This window comes from Talpa occidentalis, unplaced genomic scaffold (assembly GCF_014898055.3).
Source record: "Talpa occidentalis isolate TD23 unplaced genomic scaffold, MPIMG_talOcc4v2.1 talOcc4.7, whole genome shotgun sequence".
NCBI lineage: Eukaryota > Metazoa > Chordata > Mammalia > Eulipotyphla > Talpidae > Talpa > Talpa occidentalis.
In genome coordinates, this window is record NW_023605083.1 from 134,308,795 (window position 1) to 134,327,374 (window position 18,580).

The 18,580-nt window shown below is 57.8% G+C and overlaps 1 protein-coding gene across 4 annotated transcripts in view; it reads left to right on the plus strand.

Moving 5' to 3' along the window:
* The window catches only part of TNRC6C (trinucleotide repeat containing adaptor 6C), an 89,567-nt gene that overhangs the window by 53,586 nt on the left and 17,401 nt on the right, over positions 1-18,580 (plus strand). For all 4 annotated transcript variants that reach the window (XM_037494848.2, XM_054689489.1, XM_054689490.1 and 1 more), the window contains 6 exons: positions 952-3,558; positions 10,105-10,320; positions 12,018-12,184; positions 14,622-14,702; positions 15,834-15,891; positions 17,307-17,449. In XM_037494848.2, coding sequence (XP_037350745.2) covers positions 952-3,558; positions 10,105-10,320; positions 12,018-12,184; positions 14,622-14,702; positions 15,834-15,891; positions 17,307-17,449 — 3,272 coding nt within the window. The remainder of the gene's footprint in view (positions 1-951; positions 3,559-10,104; positions 10,321-12,017; positions 12,185-14,621; positions 14,703-15,833; positions 15,892-17,306; positions 17,450-18,580) is intronic.

Below are 18,580 nucleotides of genomic sequence, written 5' to 3' on the forward strand. Positions count from 1 at the left end.
CAGGGCTGTGGCAGCCCGTACCTGTCATGTGTCCTCCTGGGCCTGCTCGTCCAGGGGAGCGGTCAGCTGAGGGCACTGTGGCTGCCCTGGCGTGGGGACGCGCCCAACGGTGGGCCAAGAGCAGTTTGTAAAGAGGCGCCTCCGGGCACTGAGACGGTGTCAGCACCGGGGGGGCCCCCCACCCCGGCCCTCGCAGCCAGTCAGGGTCCGTCCCCACCCTGACGGCACCCCCACGGTCCATCGGAACCCCAGTCTGATGGCAGTGTTAGAGCTCCTCCAGCAAGGAGGAAACCGCGCCGTCTCCGAATGTATCATGAAAGTGAAGTGACATAAATCCTGCAGGCAGATCGCGCGTGGAGTTCCGTGGAGCTCCGAAACAAGTAACTCTAAGAGGCTAAATATGTGTGGAGAGAACCCGAGACCCAAGAAGACCCCGGGCTGGGCCGAGGACGCTCCTGTGCGCGGGAGGCAGGCAGGTGTCTGCAGCCTCGCCCCTCGGGAGCTGGGGCCCCGCTTTCTCTCCCTCGCCCCGAGCATCTGTGCCCTGCCACAGCCTGTCATGCACCCGCGGGTCTCTGTAGCCTGCAGAGTCCTGTGGCTAACGAGGTCAGGGTCCAGAATCCACATGCTTCCCGTCGGTGCCAGCGCCCCCAGAGTGAGCGTTCTCAGGGTCCCCCACATCCCGGGTGCGGTTCAGGGCTCTCAAAGCCACTCGTGCCGATGCACCTGTGACTCTCCCGAGGGGTAGCGGCAGGCCAGAGTGCTAAGGGCTAGTGTAATTTCAGAAACGCCAACTATTTTTTAAACGGGAGTTATGAAGAAGACAAAGAACTTTTTCCTCTGTCATCTTTCAGCCGTTGTCACCCAGAGCCTCCCCGCGACTCGCTGACTGTTGATGCATTGACAAATGGGAGGCAAATCTCATTTTGAATCTGTTTTCATCTTTTTCAGACCTCAGTCACAGCGGACTGGCAGATCATTATGAAAATCCCCACTGGGGACAGCAGGCCACTTTCCGAGGGGACGCCGGCTGCGGCTGGGATCAAGTGATCGTGGACCGGGCCGACCAGGAGGCGTGGCCTTCCATCACCGGAGCCGAGGCGGAAGCCGCCTCAGAATGCCCGGCGGACACTGACGCTGCCCCCAACTGCGGCTCGGAGGGCAGTAGCATGGCTACGGGCAGCGCCCAGGGCAGCTTCCCGGGACACACCAAGAAGACGAATGGCAATAACGGCCCCAACGGCGCGCTCGGCCAGAGCCCCTCCAGCCAGAGCGCCCTGGGCACGGCGGGAGCCAGCGGGAACGGGAACGCTGCCCGAGTGTGGGGAGTAGCCGCCGGGGCCGGCTCGGGCCTCGCCCACTGCCCCCTCAGTGGGGGGGACGGGAAAATGGACACCATGACGGGGGACGGGCGGGGCCAGAGCTGCTGGGGTGCCCCCAGCTCCAGTGCGGGCGTCAACCTCAACCTCAACCCCAGTGCCAACCCCGCCGCCTGGCCTGTGCTGGGGCATGAAGGGGCTGTGGCCACGGGCAACCCTTCCAGTATTTGCAGTCCGGTCAGTGCCATAGGTCAAAACATGGGAAACCAGAACGGGAGCCCCGCAGGCACCCTGGGGGCCTGGGGGAACCTGCTGCCGCAGGAGAGCACAGAACCCCAGACGCCCGCTTCTCAGAATGTGTCTTTCAGCGTCCAACCTCAGAACCTTTCCACTGACGGACCAAATAACACTAATCCCATGAACTCTTCAGCAAACCCTGTCAATGCAATGCAGACGAACGGGCTGCCCAACTGGGGCATGGCTGTCGGCGTGGGTGCCATCATCCCGCCTCACCTGCAAGGCCTTCCTGGTGCTAACGGATCATCGGTTTCTCAAGTCAGTGCAGGGGGTGGTGAAGGGATTGGCGGTTCTGTGTGGGGGCTGTCCCCAGGGAACCCCGCCACAGGCAACAGCAATCCTGGGTTCAATCAGGGGAATGGAGACACTGTGAACTCAGCATTAAGTGCTAAGCAAAATGGATCGAGCAACGCCGCGCAGAAGGAGGGGAGTGGCGGGAGCGCGTGGGACTCGGGGCCGCCCGCTGGTCCTGGAATACTCGCCTGGGGCAGGGGCAGCGGCAGCGGCGGTGTTGGCAATATCCATTCGGGAGCGTGGGGCCACCCCGGCCGAAGCACCTCAGGCGGGGTGAATGGGGAGTGGGGAAAGCCCCCAAACCAGCATTCCAGCAGTGACGTCAGCGGGAAAGGGTCAACAGGGTGGGGCAGCCCTGGCATGGGCAGCCAGAGCCCTGCCGTGCAGCCTGGCAGCGAACACACGAACTCCTGGGCCAAGGCGGCGTCCTCCAGCACCACGGCCAGCGAGGGCAGTGGCAGCGAGGGCTCTGGGGGGCACTGCGAGGGCGGCGCCGGGAGGGAGGGAGCAGAGGGCCGCAGGCGAGACAAGGCGAGTGGAGACCCAGGGCATGTCCAGTTGCCAAGGAATGACCTCGACCCGCGAGTCCTGTCGAACACCGGCTGGGGACAGACTCCAGTGAAGCAAAACACTGCCTGGGAATTTGAAGAATCCCCGAGGTCGGAGCGGAAAAATGACAATGGGACGGAGGCCTGGGGCTGCGCGGCTGCTCAGCCGCCGGCCTCGGGCGGGAAGGACGGCGGGTCCGTCGTGGACAGTACAAATACCTCTTCAGTATCTGGGTGGGCCAGCTCACCGCCGACTGCTGTGCCAGCACACACGGGCTGGGGAGACGGCAGCAGCAAAGCGCCAAACGGCCCAGGGGTTTGGGGGGACTCGATCAATTCTACTGCTGTTACTAATGCTGCTGCTGCCGCCAAGGGCGGCCAGGCTTGGAGCGGGACCGCACACCAGGAGGACAAGTCGCCCACTTGGGGGGAGCCTCCGAAACCCAAACCTCAAAACTGGGGAGACGGACAGAAGCCCAGTCCAGCCTGGAGTGCAGGAGGGGGAGATTGGGCAGATTCCTCTGCTGTCCTGGGACACTTGGGGGAAGGGAAGAAAAATGGCTCTGGATGGGACACCGACAGTACTAGGTCAGGGTCTGGCTGGAGTGACACGGCCAGGTCTGGGACCAGCGGCTGGGGCAATGGCACGAGCGCCAAGATGACCCCGGGCACAAACTGGGGGGAGTCCCTGAAACCTGGCCCCCAGCAGAACTGGGCGGGCAAGCCCCCAGACAGCACCGTGAGTAACTGGGGCGGAGCTGTTTCTGTCAAGCAGACAGGAACAGGGTGGGTCGGGGGGCCTGTCCCTGTCAAACAGAAGGACAGCAGGGAGGCCACCGGCTGGGAAGAGCCTTCTCCACCGTCCATTCGACGCAAAATGGAGATTGATGATGGTACCTCAGCTTGGGGCGACCCAAGCCACTACAACAATAAAACTGTAAACATGTGGGACAGGAACAACCCGGGCATCCAGAGCAGCACCACAGCCAGCGCCGCCACCACGGCCACCACCACCACCGTGAGCAACAGCGCCAGCACGGGCGAGGTGCCACCGGCGCACCCGGGCTCCCAGCTGCCACGCTCGCCGCTGCTCGGCCCAGGTAGGACGCGCTCCTGCTGCTGGCGGGGGCGCACTGCCCAGGTAGGATGCCTCCGGCTGCTGGCAGGGGCGCACTGCCCAGGTAGGATGCCTCCGGCTGCTGGCGGCAGCACGCGCGGCCTCAAGCGTACGTGCACCCAACCTGTGCAGGTGGCCGATGGCAGGCAGTGGTGCGCGTGACCTGCCGCACGGCAGCGGCCTGTGAGCAGCGTCTAGAGGGGACAGGTAAGGCAGGGTGTCCCGGGGAAAACCACATCCACTTCGGAGAGGTTTGGGGACCATTAAGTGAGTTTGTTTACTTTCAAGCCTTCATGTCTCTGGGAGCTGAGCCAGCAGTTTCCTGGGAGCTCGGGGCTGACGGCCCCATAAGTCAGAGGTCTCCTGTGCCTTTCGCCTGGAGGGAAGCCAGGGTGCTGCCATGGCCACCCGAGACCCCGAGATCCTCATTCCCAGCACCGATCCTCACAGGTCGCCGTTTCAGGGCCCTGATCCCCACTCCAGGTTTCGGGGAGAGCCACATGCCTGGCCCGGTGATCCCACGGGCCTGCCTGAGGGACCAAGGTGGGAGGCCCAGCAGCTCGCGGGCCGCCTGACCCCGGCGTCTCGGAGACCCCCAGGAGCGCAGCCCCCGTTTGCCGGTGATTTCGGACCCTGTGATCCGTTTCCCGTAAAATCTACCCTTACTGACCTTTAGTAGACAAAGAATGTGAACTCACTCTGGAAAAGGCATTCTTATCCAGTCAGAGGGGCCAATCATTCTTTTATTGAAAAATATGTAGCGGTGCTATCTTTTGAACACACTGCACATTTATCACCAAGCACAGGAGCCCTGCCCTCGCCCCGGGAGTGTCCCCGACCCAGAGGGCCTTGGCAGAGACTCACGGTGGGGAAGCAGCTGTGAGTTGTTTTGCCCCAGACAGCAGACCCGTGTGGCCCAGCCGGGAGGCCACGCGCAGAGCTGGGTCTAGTCCGCGTGGTGCACAGGCGAGTTGGGTCATCGTTTAGTTTGTGACAGTCTCCACCATTGACACCAAGGGGCTATGTGGGCTGCCGCCCCCCGTCCCCTCGCAGTCAAGGCTCAAGCCTGACCCAGGCACACTCGCGGTGAGAGCAGAGCCCACCCCTGTCGGGAGCTCCAGGCGATCCTGATGTCCGCCCGCCCTGGCACCCCAGGCCACCCCTCCAGCTGAGGGACACACACACCTTCACTCCTTGAGAGCGACGCCAGTGTGCTGGCTCCGCTGAGGGCTGGGCAGCCCCCACCCCTGCAGAGGGCTGGGCACTGGGAGTGGCAGCAGTGCAGCAGCACCCACCAGGCCAGGATAGCTGGGGGCTGAAGCCGTGCAGACCCAGCCTCACAGATGCACTGGGATTCTCCACGCCAGAGCCAGAGGCCTGGTGACTCCTGAGCAGCCCCCTGGTGTCCTGTTGGCCTGTGATGATTTCACAAGACACCCCCCCCCCAGTGTCAGAAGTTGGGGTTTAAGTGTGAGCTTTCCCACCTGCGGGTGTTGACCTCGGCCTCACAAGACGCAGTGTCTCCGGGAACTGCCCCATGTCCACCTTGTGGTCACTTGCCCACAGACGCTTTAGGCGATCCCAGCTCCTTCTCACCTGCCCCGACGCAGCTCAACCTGAGCCAAAGGGGCTGGAGCCGCCGTGGCCAGACGGTGGCTGGAGCCTGGGGTGCCAGTGACCACTCGCAATGGGCCAGACATGAGGCGGGCGAGCATCACACACTCAGGCTTCTCAGGAAGGGCAAGCCAGTCCTGAAATACTCAGTGGCCTGGTTTTCTAGTACACTTAGAAATAAGCATTCTAGGACTCTTAAAAGGCAATTTGCAGACACAGGAGAACGTGGAATGTTAATTAATACAAACCGTGCTGACAAACACCTCCTGGTGGGCGTCAGAACCTGACTTGGGGGCGAACCAGAGGAGACTCCTTCCATCTCTGCACAGTCAGGTTTCACCAGAACATTCAGATCATTTGAAAGAGGCGGGGGAGGCCAAGGGCAGAGAGATCACTGTGAAGCCCAGTGTGAAGCCACCGCGGACTGGCCGGAGCCTGCCTAGCAACAGAGCAGGCCCCGCAGCAGTGGGGTGGGGGGATTGTCGCACATGTGCAAGTCAGAAAGCCAGAAATACCCCAGAGGCGCTGGGCGCATTCCAGGGTACTTTTCCAACCCGTCTTCTGCCTCTTCTCCCAGCTGCTCGGATGAGTCTCATCAGCCATCATTGGGCATGTCCACGGGGCTGGGGAGAGTCTGTCATCCGGGCAGGCTGCAGAAGGCTACTTGACCTCTCCGCTGGACTTCAAGGGGGACTTCGGTGTGGTGCTTTTACATTCGTGAGCCCGGCCAGGGTGGTGTCAGCTATCCCTACAGAGGCCTGGCCCCCACAGGGACTAAATTTGGAAGAAGCACCTGCCTAGGTCACTCAGACACTTGGGATGTTTCTAGACGTCTGCTCAAGAGCAGAGGCCAGCACTCACCTGCTCCGGTATCATTCCTTGGTATAAAACTGATAGCAAAAATGCCATCCTCTGCAGATGCAGCGGATGAGCAGGCACCATGACAGCCGGGCCTGCCGGGCCTGCCGGCTCTCGCGGTCCTTCTATTTTAAGCATCAGGCTGTCGTTACAAAAACAGAAGTGAGCTGCTAAACTCTCTGTGGCTGTGGGATGTTCTTGGGTTTGGGCTTGAGGGACTTGCCAGGCAGGAGGGGGCTAGCCCTGGAGGAGGAGCAGGAAGCCAGAAGGGCGGGAGCGTGGGGGGGTCATTCCAGGGAGTCCCCAGATGAAGGATCATCCCACACACAACTTTCACCCTAGGTGTTCAATGCAAAATGAATAAATGAGAAGACAGTTAAAAATACCGTTTGGCCCCCCACCCACTAATCAGAGAGAGTTAGCAAATGTAAAATATGTCCTGATACGCTAAGACATGCCTTAATGTGCGACTGCTTGTCTTTCTGATTCCTGCCCTCGAATGCCAGCAGGGCAGCCAGGCACAGCGCTTCTGGGAGGCTGCCAGGCCTCTCTGGTCACACGGACAACTTTTGAAAACCACTCCCCCACCTGTCACCCTCAGATAGAGTCCCCTGACTTAGGGACAGACCTGTCAAGTAAGTGCCCGGCCACAAGGCTGTCTGCAGAGGGGGATACTTTCCCACCAACTGAGCAAACTCTCTGTGAGCGCCTCCCTCAATAAGTACCTGTACTGACTTCAAATATGAAAAATTGTTGCCACAGCTACTACCAATTTCTCCTCTGTCCCCCACATAACCAGGCAACAGACCAAGCAGTATAAAAAATGTCCATTATGTTTAAAGTCCATCAGTAAAAGCCAAATCCCATCTCGTACAGATTTAAGTCAGTTCTGAAAGTACCCAGCTCACAGCAGGTGCCCGTCGCTTAAATTTTCAGTCCTTCTTCTTTCACCTAAAAAAAGTGAAACTTTCTTCCTGAAAAGGGCTCCCTGTCCCCTCAGACTGCGTAACTGTAGGGAGCACCGTGGAGCAGCTAGAGTGGGTTTCTTGTTCCACGAAGTAAGAGTGCCACGGTGCTCTGGTGGGGTTGCTGCGTCGGGGCCGGGGCCTTCCCCATCCTATGTCGGGCCTGTTCCTGCCTCCAGCTTGTTTTTATACTGACCTTGGGTGATGTCTGCCACTGAGGCACTGTTTTCTCCATTCTGCAAGAAAGATGAAAAATGTATACTTGAAATTAGTGGAAGCCAGCAATCTGGTGGCATGTCATTATTATTGTTACTTTATTACCAAGATACTGATTCCTAAAATCTACAGCACAGAAGGCAGTAGGGTGTGAAGGGCCTTTTTTGAAATTTTAATGTCAGTGTTTTAAGTGGAAGAGAGAAATTTATTCTGCCTTTTAAGTGCCACTTTATAAAGTTATTGACGAAAAGCAGACCAGAGTTACTCCAGCAGCAAACAGTGGAGACTAGACTTATTTTAGCAGTATCGTTTTCTGTCTTCTGAAAATGCCTGCTTTGCCTCCTGGGTTGTTGACGTCTCTCCTTGGGGTCTAGAGCCTTCTGCAGCCTGGACTGCTCACGTTCTGACGGGGACGCTAGCTTGGCACTGCGGGTAAACTAGAGACCAATTTAAAATGGAAATGCTGTTTCCTCATTTTGTTTTGTTTTCTAAGACTTATTTACACATGCAAGAACTGGACTATAGGCCAGAGGTGCAGAGGGTGAGAGGATTCACCAGAGACAGAGAGTGGGGAGCAGAACAGGCAGATCCACTGAAACACTGCTGAGGGGAGCAGCGGGGAGACAGGAGAGGTCTGCTGCGCCATGTGGGTAGCTCCCTGGCCAGAGATCAGAATCGTGCTGCAGTGGCTGGAGATAGCTTCATAGTGCTGAGATGTAAGCCCTGAGCCTCCAGGGAGGCCCTATTTTCTTATTTTTGAGTAAGCAATTATTCCTCCATTTATTTCTAAGATTTTGAAACTTACCGCTTACAAATTGTCTTCTATATAAAAACACTCTGTAAGCATCTCTGCTGTTCCAACAGGAATTAAAAACTTAAAAAGAAAATCAGGTAACTACAATTACCAGGCTCTTAATATTTATTCTTAGGGCCTTCCTGGTGGTGCAGGGATTTAAGTCTCAGCGCTATTCAGCTATCCCCAGCCGCTGAGGCATGAGTTTGATCCCCGGCAGGGAGCTACCCACATGGTGCAGCATACCTCTCCTGTCTCGCCCACTGCTCCCCTCAGCAGTGTGTTTCAGTCAGTCTGCCTGTTCTGATCCCCACTCTGTCTCTGGTGAATCCTCTCACCCCCCCCCACACACACACCTCTGGCCTGTACCCCAGTTCTTGTATGCATAAATAAAAATAAATCTTTTTTTAAAAAATTTTATTCTTAGTTTTGTCTTAGTTAAATAATTTGTAGTTTTGCTTTCAAAGAGATGAGAGTATAAAGATGACAAATGTTCTGTGAATTCAATATTACTTGACATAAATTAGTATTTTTACAACTCATCAATCTTCAGCAACCGAAATGATTTTGTCTTCCCAAAACATCCGTTATTTGTATCTGCTGCGTTAATTTTCCTGATTTAATTTTGTCCCTTCAATTTGTAAAACTCCCAATGTAGAACAACGAGCTGATCGGGCTGGAGACCACGTGTCGCTCAGCTCAGAGCTGTGAAGCAGGGCGAGTCCTGGCCTGCACAGCATTTGTCCTTGACCAACATCATTGCATTGTGTTGTGGTGAAGAGCTTCAAGGGAGCAGATTCTGTGCAATTTTTAGTCAGAAAATTCATGTTTTGTGATTGCAATATGACCTTTTTTAAAGTCACATCCATTTGTGACCAACCCATGTAAGCTTTGTTTGTTACCTCTCTGCATGTGCTGCTTTCTGCTCTCTGCTCTTCAGTGAGATTGAGCGCACCCGCGCACCTGTCTCCGGGCAGCTCTGTCTGTAACTCACAGCCAGCACCGGCTGCATCTGCCCGCCTGTGGGCCAGCTCGTGGGCAGGAGCAAAATCATCAGAATTTGAGTTGATTTGGAAAAGTAAAGTTTCCATATGTAACAACCTTTTCTTAGTAAAGTGTAAAGATGGAGAAAACTGTCCCTGTGATGCCTGTCCCTGGAGTTAGTGATGCCTTAGTAACGCGCTGGGTGCCGGTGCCAGTCCCTGGTGGGGCGGGCAGGCCTGGGCCACCTTTGACCTCTACCTCAACCCTCCGTGCCCGCCGGGACCACCGTGGCGGTGACACCTCCATCATATGATCTTTTTTTTTTTTTTTAAGTATCTTTGAAGATTTTAATTATCCATTTGCGTAGAAGAGCTGGGGTGTAGGCCAGAGGTGCAGGGGGTGAAAGGACTCACCAGAGACAGAGTGGGGAACAGAACAGGCAGATCTACTGAAATACCCTGCTGAGGGGAGAGCAGGAAGACAGGAGAGGTCTGCTGCGCCATGTGGGTCCCTCCCAGGGATCGAGCTCAGGCCGCAGCGTTGACAGCCTGAGACCGACCCCCAGGCTTCAAGGGAGGCCCCCTCTCTTCCCGTCTCCAAGACCAGGGCCTCTGCGCTTGCTGCTGCTGGCAGCCGGGATGTCCGCCCACTTCTCGTGCCTTTGCCGGGGTCTGTGTCTGCGATGTTTGGTCAAGAGATAGACGAGAATACTTTTTGAGCTTACATTTTCAACTTGTAAATTTCCTTGTAAGAGAATAATGGCGCCTAAAATTTCGTCCAGGTCATTATCTTCACCAGAAATAAAAACCGAATAAAAGCTATTTCTTAAACATTAGATGTTATTCTTTCAAACCCGAACAAGTTGCAAATACTGTGAATTTAATAGTTTCTAATGTGTAGTAGACTTTCAGTTTTAAGTGGGTGGGGTTGGGAGTGAGAACACTGCAGCCTTTGGAGCTTTAATGTCTCCCTTTCACTTCCGGCTAAAAGCCATCCTAAAGACAGACGACTCAAAATTACTTTGAATTTGAAATTACCATTTGTATTTTTCTTGGTTGCACTGTTTTTAATTTTCTGTCTCCCTCCATGCCCTTTGCAGTTTCGTCAGGCTGGGGAGAAATGCCTAATGTTCACTCCAAGGCTGAAAACTCCTGGGGAGAACCATCCTCCCCGTCGACCCTGGTTGATAACGGCACAGCAGCGTGGGGCAAACCGCCCAGCAGTGGGAGCGGGTGGGGGGACCAGCCTGCCGAGCCGGCGGCCACCTTTGGAAGAGCCAGCGCCCCTGCTGCCGCCCCAGCCCTGTGCAAACCAGGTAAGCGGGGTCCTTGGGGGGCGGGGTCAGCGCAGTACTTGAAGGGCCGCTTCTCATTGACTTCCAAGAGCTAACATTTTAGGAAGCGCACCTCATTTTTTCTTAGAATTTATTTTTTTAATACAAGAGCTGGGGTACAGGTCAGAGGCGCACAGGAGGGTGAGAGAATTCACCAGGGACAGAGCGGGGAGCAGAACAGGCAGACAGACCAAAGACACAGCTGAGGGGAGCAGCAGGTGCCACAGGAGAGGTCTGCTGTGCCCTGTGGGTAGCTCCCTGGCTGGCCAGGAATCGAACCCGTGCTGCAGAGGCTGCGGATGGCTTCACGGTGCGGCGCTCAACCCGCTGTGCCACTGGGGAGGCCCATCATTTTATTAGCACTTTAAGTCTAACATTAAACCGAGACTATAAAGAAATATTTGCCAAGTCTGATACGCGACACAGAGGACCATAAGCAGAAGTCCACACTCTCTGCTTTCGAAAAACAAACACAGAAACCAGGACAGCGCAGCCCCTCGTGGGTGGGCAGCTCTTGAGCAGAGCCCTCGCCGCGCACCCTGGCGGAGTGGACAGGCCCCTGTTTCCCATGTGCCCAGGCTGGGAAGCTGCATTCCTTCACCGCAGCCTGACACTCTGCCTTACTTTTGTCTCATAAACAAAATTCTGCTTTAGAAATTCCAGACTTGTGCTTTGTCTTTTTTTGAGAAAGGAAAGAAAAAGCGCGCTGAGTTCCCATCCGGAGGAGGTGTAATGAGCGTGCACGTAAATCCCGTCCGGCGCGACTTGCAGCTGTCCAGCTCTTGTTAGCCCGGCGGCCTTCTGCCTGGGCGTGCCCGGCAGCGGGGTGGGCATGGGCAAGATGCCGCTGTGCGGCCTGACCGTGGCTCGGTGCCAAGGGCAGCCCTCTGTCCTCCCACAGGTGGCGCTGCCCGGCATGCGTGGGTCGCTGAGGCGGCCGGACGCTGAGCCGGGCTGTCCCGCTGCGGCCTCCACCTGGTTCCCCGGCAATGTGGCACAGCGTAAAGGGCGGGGCCTGGCAGGTGTTGGTGCCTTGTGCCGCTGGAGCCCGTGGGTTTGTTCCTGCCACTTGTCCATGGAGGGCCAGTCCTGCGGCTGTTCCCTCAGAAGCCCGCGGCCCCCTCATCCTCAGGCCCGGCCCACTGCACTCTCCTCTGGCCTTCAGGCTCCCAGCAAGTGAAAATTTGGGGAAAATTTCACACCAGAAATTACTTTATTAAGAAAGAGGAAAAATTAATATTCTGGAAGCAAACGCAGTATTGAATCTGTAGCCCCATCTCCTTGAGGCCCCCCCATTTTCGGGAACTTGTCCGCCCCCTGCAGACCTGCACGTGGACCCAGCAACTGCGTGCCGCACGTGGGGGCAGTGCCACGGGGCGCAGCTGCATCAGGAGCGACTCAGACCACACGGGGGGGGCGGGGCTGCCTTCCTGGGCGCCAGAGTCTGCCCGGACGCCGGGCCGCCCCGGGTACAGCTGCCAGTGCTGGCGTTGGGGAGACTGCACACACGTAAACACATATCACCGCCCAGAGGGAAATTCAGTTAGGGAGCCTGGGGAGTGAGGGGTGACAGGCCACCGCACACCTCTCTGTCCTGCCACGCCCCGAGTGACATTACAGCGCAGCAGCTTCTGCCTCAGGAAAGGCGGCTCGGTCAGTTCCTGTCCCTCTCTTTCCAGCTGCAAAATCTATGCAAGAAGGCTGGGGCAGTGGTGGGGACGACACGAGCCTCAGCTCCGGCCAGTGGGAGGACGAAGAAGGGGGCGTGTGGAACAACGCCGCCTCCCAGGAAAGCACCGCCTCCTGCAGCTCCTGGGGCAGCGCCCCCAAGAAGGGACTCCAAAAGGTGCGTGTGCTCTGGACAAACCAAAAGTCGGGGGCACTTAGAAGCCGGGTACCAGCCCCGTCTGCCGTTAGTGGTGGCCGGGACTGCAGGTCTCCCAGCTCTGAGAGCCGCAGGGGCCTGGGGGCCCTTCCAGGGGTGCTGGGGCCAAAGCCGCCCCGGAAGTGCAGACCCGGCCTGCCCTCGGACCGGCGGTGAGGGGGCCACGGGCACACACTGCCTTTCTCCCCACTGGAAAATTCTGTTTTAGAAAATACAATCATTTTCCCTTCCAAAAAGTTGACATGTTGACATATAATGAGTTTATCGTTGATATTTTAAAACAAAGTAATAAGCATTTTTCAGCTTTTCAGTTTTAATTCCTTACGTGTGAACGTTGATGGCCCAACCCTGTAAAGTCACGTTCTGTAGGGCTGCAGTGTACACGAGAGGGGCCAGTGAGACCCAGCCCCGGGCTCCTGCAGGGCGCAGGCGGCGGCTAAGGGTCTGGCGCAAGCCCACGCTCGCGGGTGCTGGGACGAGCCCTGCAGGCTCCAGGGCTCCGTTCGCAAACAGCCTGGTAGGGGCAGAGCCTTTCTGACTGGCCAGAATCTATGCGGCACACAGTCAGACTGTGAAATGTAGCTGATGAAAATTGTGCGACAGAAAATATTGTGATCAAAGTCAAAAAACAGACACCAAACTGGAAAAGAGCATTTGTGGCTGAAATCCTAGGGAGGGCTGACCTCCCTGTTATAGAAACAGAGGTCCTAGAAAGAGGGTTTGTTGAGAAGAATCAACCAGCAGCCAAAGGAAAAAGGAGCAGAGACTGTGGGTAGATGGTCCGTAGGAGCGGGCCGCGGCTCCAGCACACGGAGAGCCCTCACCCGGCGCGCAAGAGTGTCCAGGCCAGAGCCGCAGGGGGCGCCCTCATCCTTTCCCAGACTGGCCAGGGCTCCAGTGGTCAGCAAGCACCACCTCGGGGGGTGCAGGTGCCGGCCGGTGCTGTCCATCGACGGGGTGACTCGTCGAATCACGCAGGACCCATGCTCTGGGAAGCTGCGCACTGCTAAGCGGACGTGTTGCCTGCACTGGCTGGAAAGAGGCGGCGAGCTAGATGGTTAGGTGAGAAGACAGCACAGAAAACATGTGCCCGCGGGGCAGGTGCCCACGCACACTCTTCGTGTTCTCTGTGAAATTGAGAATCCTCTTGAGGGCTACATAGGAAATTGCCAAGTGGTTTCCTTCCAGAGTGAACCACAACGAAGGGGCTGGGAGAGCGAAGGTGCTCCATGCTCCCTCTTCCCTCCTGGCCACACGAGTGTGCTGTCTGTACAAAAAAAATTAATTTGAAAAAGCTTCAATTAGTGGTAAGCAAAACGCAGAAACCGAGATCAGGGCCCCCTGTTGGCAAGGAGTGGACGTGACTGTAGACCCCAGAAAGTCTCAGGGACGGCTGGCCGGCGGAGGGCCGTGGGTGACCAGCCGGAACCACGAGTGTGTCCAGAGAGCCTGCCCGGCCAGGGCGTGGGCTCGGGTCCCGGGACAGCCCCGCCGGGCTCCCCACTTGCGCCTTCTCCCGTCCCTGCTGGCGTGGTCTTGAAAAGCACTTGACGAATCCTTTTTGGGGCATTTTTTTCAGGGTCCTCTGGCCCTGTGGAAGCCTTCGTGGTTGTAGAGAGGGAGGAAGGTGGTGAAGAGGAGGCGTTGCCTCTGAGCCTTGCCGCCTTCCTGCTCCTCCCCCTCCGCCCTGGCCTGCAGGGCTTTACTAGTGGGCCCAGATCTCTTCTCCCTCTGCCCCGGGGGCTGTGGGCAAGGGCAGGCTTTGCCCCTTGCTGCGTTCCCGCCCTGCGAGCCGAGCCTGCCTGCGTGTCACTCCGGCTCCTCAGAGGGGAGGCCCGGGAGGCTCTCAGCAGCCCCCGCCGTGTCCACGCAGGCCTGTTCCTGGCACTGGCTGCGCTTACTTGATAATGGAAGTGGCACATATTTGTGATGAGCTGGGTTCTCTGGAAAGGAGGAATAGCTTGCTTTTTTTTTTTTTTTTTTAAGATTTATTTATTTATACAAAAACTGGGGTACGGGCCAGAGGCGCAGAAGGGTGAGAAGATTCACCAGAGACAGAGCGGGAAACAGAACAGGCAGACTGGCGAAATACACTCTGAGGGGAGCAGCGGGCGAGACAGGAGAGGTCTGCCACGCCATGTGGGCTGGCCGGGATCGAACCCACGCTGCAGACTGTGGACAGCTTCACAGTGCAGTGCTCAACCGCCTGTGCCACTGGGGAGGCCCGGAATATCTTGCTTTTTAAGTCTGGAAATTGCACAGATGAGCCGCCTGAAGGCCCTGGGCTGCAGGGCGCCCCTCAGGCTGTGCACTGACCCAATCTGTGACCTCCCTTGCCGTGGTGTCGGGCCTGTGAGCCGCCCAGCGCTCACGCACCGTCCCTCCCGCTTCCTTCCAGGGCCTGAAAGCTGCCGGCAAGCAGGACGAGGCCTGGATCATGAACCGGCTGATCAAGCAGCTCACGGACATGGGCTTCCCGGTGACTGCGCCCTCCTTTACTGCCCCCGCCCCGTGTCCTGTCCACACTTGTTGCATGAGATGAGGAGGAAGACTCTTGAGGGACAGCCTTGACGTAACCTGCCCCACACACCCCCTTTCCCCGGCACTTCTGTTTCGGGGTCGTTGCTTTGGCCTTTGACAAAGATGTACGTCGTTTCTCACGAGAAAGGTGTGAGGGCCTTTTCCTAGAATAACCCGTGCTGAGCGGGCCCTACTCTCCCTTACACGGCTCGCTTTCTTCTACGTCATCGCGAAAAGTCAGTCTCCACGAGTCTGGACGCAGTGGCCGCGATGACAAAACTTAGCACAGTGTCACGTCCAGGACCCGCTGGCTCCTGAGCTCAGGTCCCAGGAGTGGCCGAGCCCCGGGCGTCCCTCCCAGCCAGGGCCGGGGTGCCCGGGAGGCCTGGGCCACTCGCGCCCTTCAAGCGTCTTCTTCCCAAAGGCTTGTCAAACGGGTGCATGTCTTCTGTTTCTGGGGTGTCCCTGGGGATCCGGGTGGGCACAGCCGCTGCCGCTGCAGCCGGGCACCGGTGGCCCAGCCTCCCGGTGGGGGCGGGCAGGACGAGGGGCCTGCCCGAGTCCAGTCACTCTGCACCTTGGCCACGACGCCCGGCTGCCTTTAGTCTTGCCCTCAGATTAGGCCTGTCCCTTGGGGGACAGTCCTCAAAACACGCCCCGGTCCTGTTTAGTTTTCACATTTCTTGGTGAAAGTTGTTGCTGGCAGAACCCGGAATCAGGGACGTGGAGACAGACCCTGTGGGTCCCGAGGCCCCTGCCCTGTCCGGGGGGAGGGGGGAGGGGCCCCCACTGAGCTGTCGGCACTTGCTGTGGTACAGAAATGATCGCAGTATTCTCCAGATACCGTGTATTTTGTTTCTAAAGTGTAAAATGTTTTTTAAGCTAAAAATCAATTCAGTACGTTTCCTTACTACAAATGTTATAACTTAGTAGACATTTGTGACTTTCGCCACGATGAAAGTGGTATTTCCAGTTCCCAAACTTGGCACTGTTAGGACAGTAGCCGTCATCCGGGCCGATGCCTGACAGTGCTTGACCTCCCCCCCCCGCCCCCCAAGACCCGACCTAACGACTCTGTTTTCCCGCCCAGAGAGAGCCGGCGGAAGAGGCCTTGAAGAGCAACAACATGAACCTTGACCAGGCCATGAGTAAGTAGCATGGGCGCCGGCGTCTGGCCCGCAGCGGGCTCCTGGGCATCCCTCAAGGCCTGCGTGGGGCGGGGTGCGGGTGGCCTCCGGCTGCAGCCAGGAGCTGTGCCTGTCCAGGGCAAGCGTGGCTCTGGGGCATGTGGACACTGCCACGTGGAAGCATTTTCTTTTTTCACTTGATTCCAGCACAAATAGGTGAAATCTTCCCCGTCTGTTGGGGTAAGGAGGTCCCGATGCCCTGGAGAGGGTGCTGGGACACCAGAGAGGGTCCCTGGGTGCCTGCTGAGCTCGCGCCCTGCCCAGGCCACTGGCCCAGCCCGTGCGCCTGTCAGAACGAGCCTTGCCCCGAGCAATGGCAGCCCCCACCCCAGAGCTGCCGTGAAAGCAGTAGTTGGGTTAAACCTTCGCAAGTGAACTACAGCCAGCCCTCCGCGTCGGCGGCACGAGGACCACCAGGCAATGAGCAAATCCCGAGCCATCGGCCTGGAGGCGAGGCCGGCGCCGACCTGGGCTGCCACTCCTGTGGCTGTCCGTTGTTCCTGCCCCCAGCGCCTGAGCCGCCGCCAGCTGCGTGTGCAACTCTGCCCAGCGGCCCCCAGTGCTCTGCCGTCCCTCCTGTTCTGACTCTTCCGTGACCGCCGGCGGGGGCTCCCGCCGCACAGCGCCTGCCAGATGTGCCCTCCTGTGGTCTCAGACTCCCAGGAGCTGTGAGCGCTGCAGCTCTGGGCTTGGGGGCCATTTTGAGCAACAAAGTCACCAACCAACAAGAAGCACAAAATGCAAACACCAGGGCTCTCAGCAGCCCACCAAAGGACACTTACCGTGGGGGCAGGAGGAGAGGCAGGGCCTGGTCCCATTGGGTCTGGAACACATGTTGGATCACGTGTTTCCATGTGTGTGGCCACAAGTGGCCACAAAAGGGCCACAGTGTTGGCATGGGCGTGCAAGTAGATGTTAGTGAGTGATGGATTCTGGAATATGAGGACGCACAGCATTAGCTGCCAGGATGGAGAAAGCCACGTGACGGGGAGGATTCTGGAAGAGGCGCAGGAGATGGCACCTCGGAGGGAAGGCCGAGGCTGGAGGCTGGCTGACTGCGTTGTTGTGTCCCGACATCCCGCAATCTGGGGGGGTCACAGGGTGGGTGGGGACTGGCCGACAGCAGCGTCAGGGCGGCTGACACCGTGTGCACAGGGGTGGTCCCCAGTGGGGAAGAGGGCCAAGCCCCTGGGGGCCAGAGGGGGTCAGTGTGGCTGAAGCAAGACTGGGGCAGGGCATGCGGAGCCAGGCCAAGACCCTCCGCTCCCGGGGGCTGAGGTCCTGGTCCTCCCGCGCTGGCAGGGCCGCCTCGAGTCGGGAGCGCCCCCAGGCCTGGGATGTTGGCCTCAGTGTCGCTGCTGTTGGTTGTGCCCCAGGCGCTCTGCTGGAAAAGAAGGTGGACATGGACAAGCGTGGACTGGGAGTGACCGACTACAATGGCATGGTCACCAAGCCCCTCGGCTGCCGCCCACCAATCTCCAAAGAGTCTTCCGTGGACCGCCCCACCTTTCTTGACAAGGTAAGGATTAGGTGGGCTTGGGGCTTGTTTTCCGAGGAGAGCTATTTTTTATTTTACCTTTGTCCTTCATGCAAACCAGATTAAAAACTTGCTGGGCTGTGTCACTTAAGTGACCTTTGCCCATTTTTCCTAACACACAGTAGTCCCCTGAAGCTGCAGAGAGCACTGAGCCCTGTGTAGACTGTCTGTCCTTATACATCCGTGCCTGTGATAAGGTTTAATTTATAAATCAGTCACAGAAAAGATAGAACAATTGCGACAATACACAGGTGACTGAGGCCGCGGGCAGTGGCACCGGGGCCTGGGCCCTATGCACGATGCGCGACCCCATGGGGCAGCCCTGGGGCCAAGAGTGCAAACACTGAGGTCGAAACTGACTTTCCTTCACTTGAGAGAACCTGGCTGAGCCATCTGCTCCCCACTTTGCCCAGTAAACAGGGGTCACCAGCTGTCTGGGTCCTGGCCTGACTTGGGTGCAGCTCTTCCAGTCAGAGACAACTGCTCTGTGCCTAACCTCAGAGACAGGCCCCGGAGCTGGCCGGCCCTCGCGGCTTTGGCCAGTTCAGTCCTGGAGCCCCCGGGAGGCTTAACCAGCCTGACGCCACGCGGTCCTGCTAGTGCTGCCGGGCGTGCACTCTGCTCCAGATTGGCCTGGCTGCAGCGGGAGCAGCAGCTCACCAACTCAGCCAGACAGTTGGAACTTGAAAATAAAATTGATGCAAGAAAGGACAAGTTTTAACAAAGTGAAGATGGAAGAAGAGCTGAGCTGCCCTCGGTTCTTTTTTTTATTTTTAAATATTTATTTGTGCATACTGGAGCTGGGGTTTAGGTCAGTGGTGTGGGGGTGAGAGGATTCACCAGAGACAGAGTGGGGAGCAGAACAGGCAGACTGACTGAAACACACTGCTGAGGGGAGCAGTGGGGAGACAGGAGAGGTCTGCTGCGCCGTGTGGGTAGCTCCCTGGCCAGGGATCGAATTCGTGTTGCAGAGGCTGTAGGTAGCTTCTTAGTGCTGAGACTTAGCCCCTTGTGCCACTAGGGAGACCCCTGCCCTCTGTTCTCAGGAGCAGGGCCTGGCCCTCGCCCACCGCACTGGCCGGGCCAGGGCTTTGCTGCCCTGCCCTGCCCCGC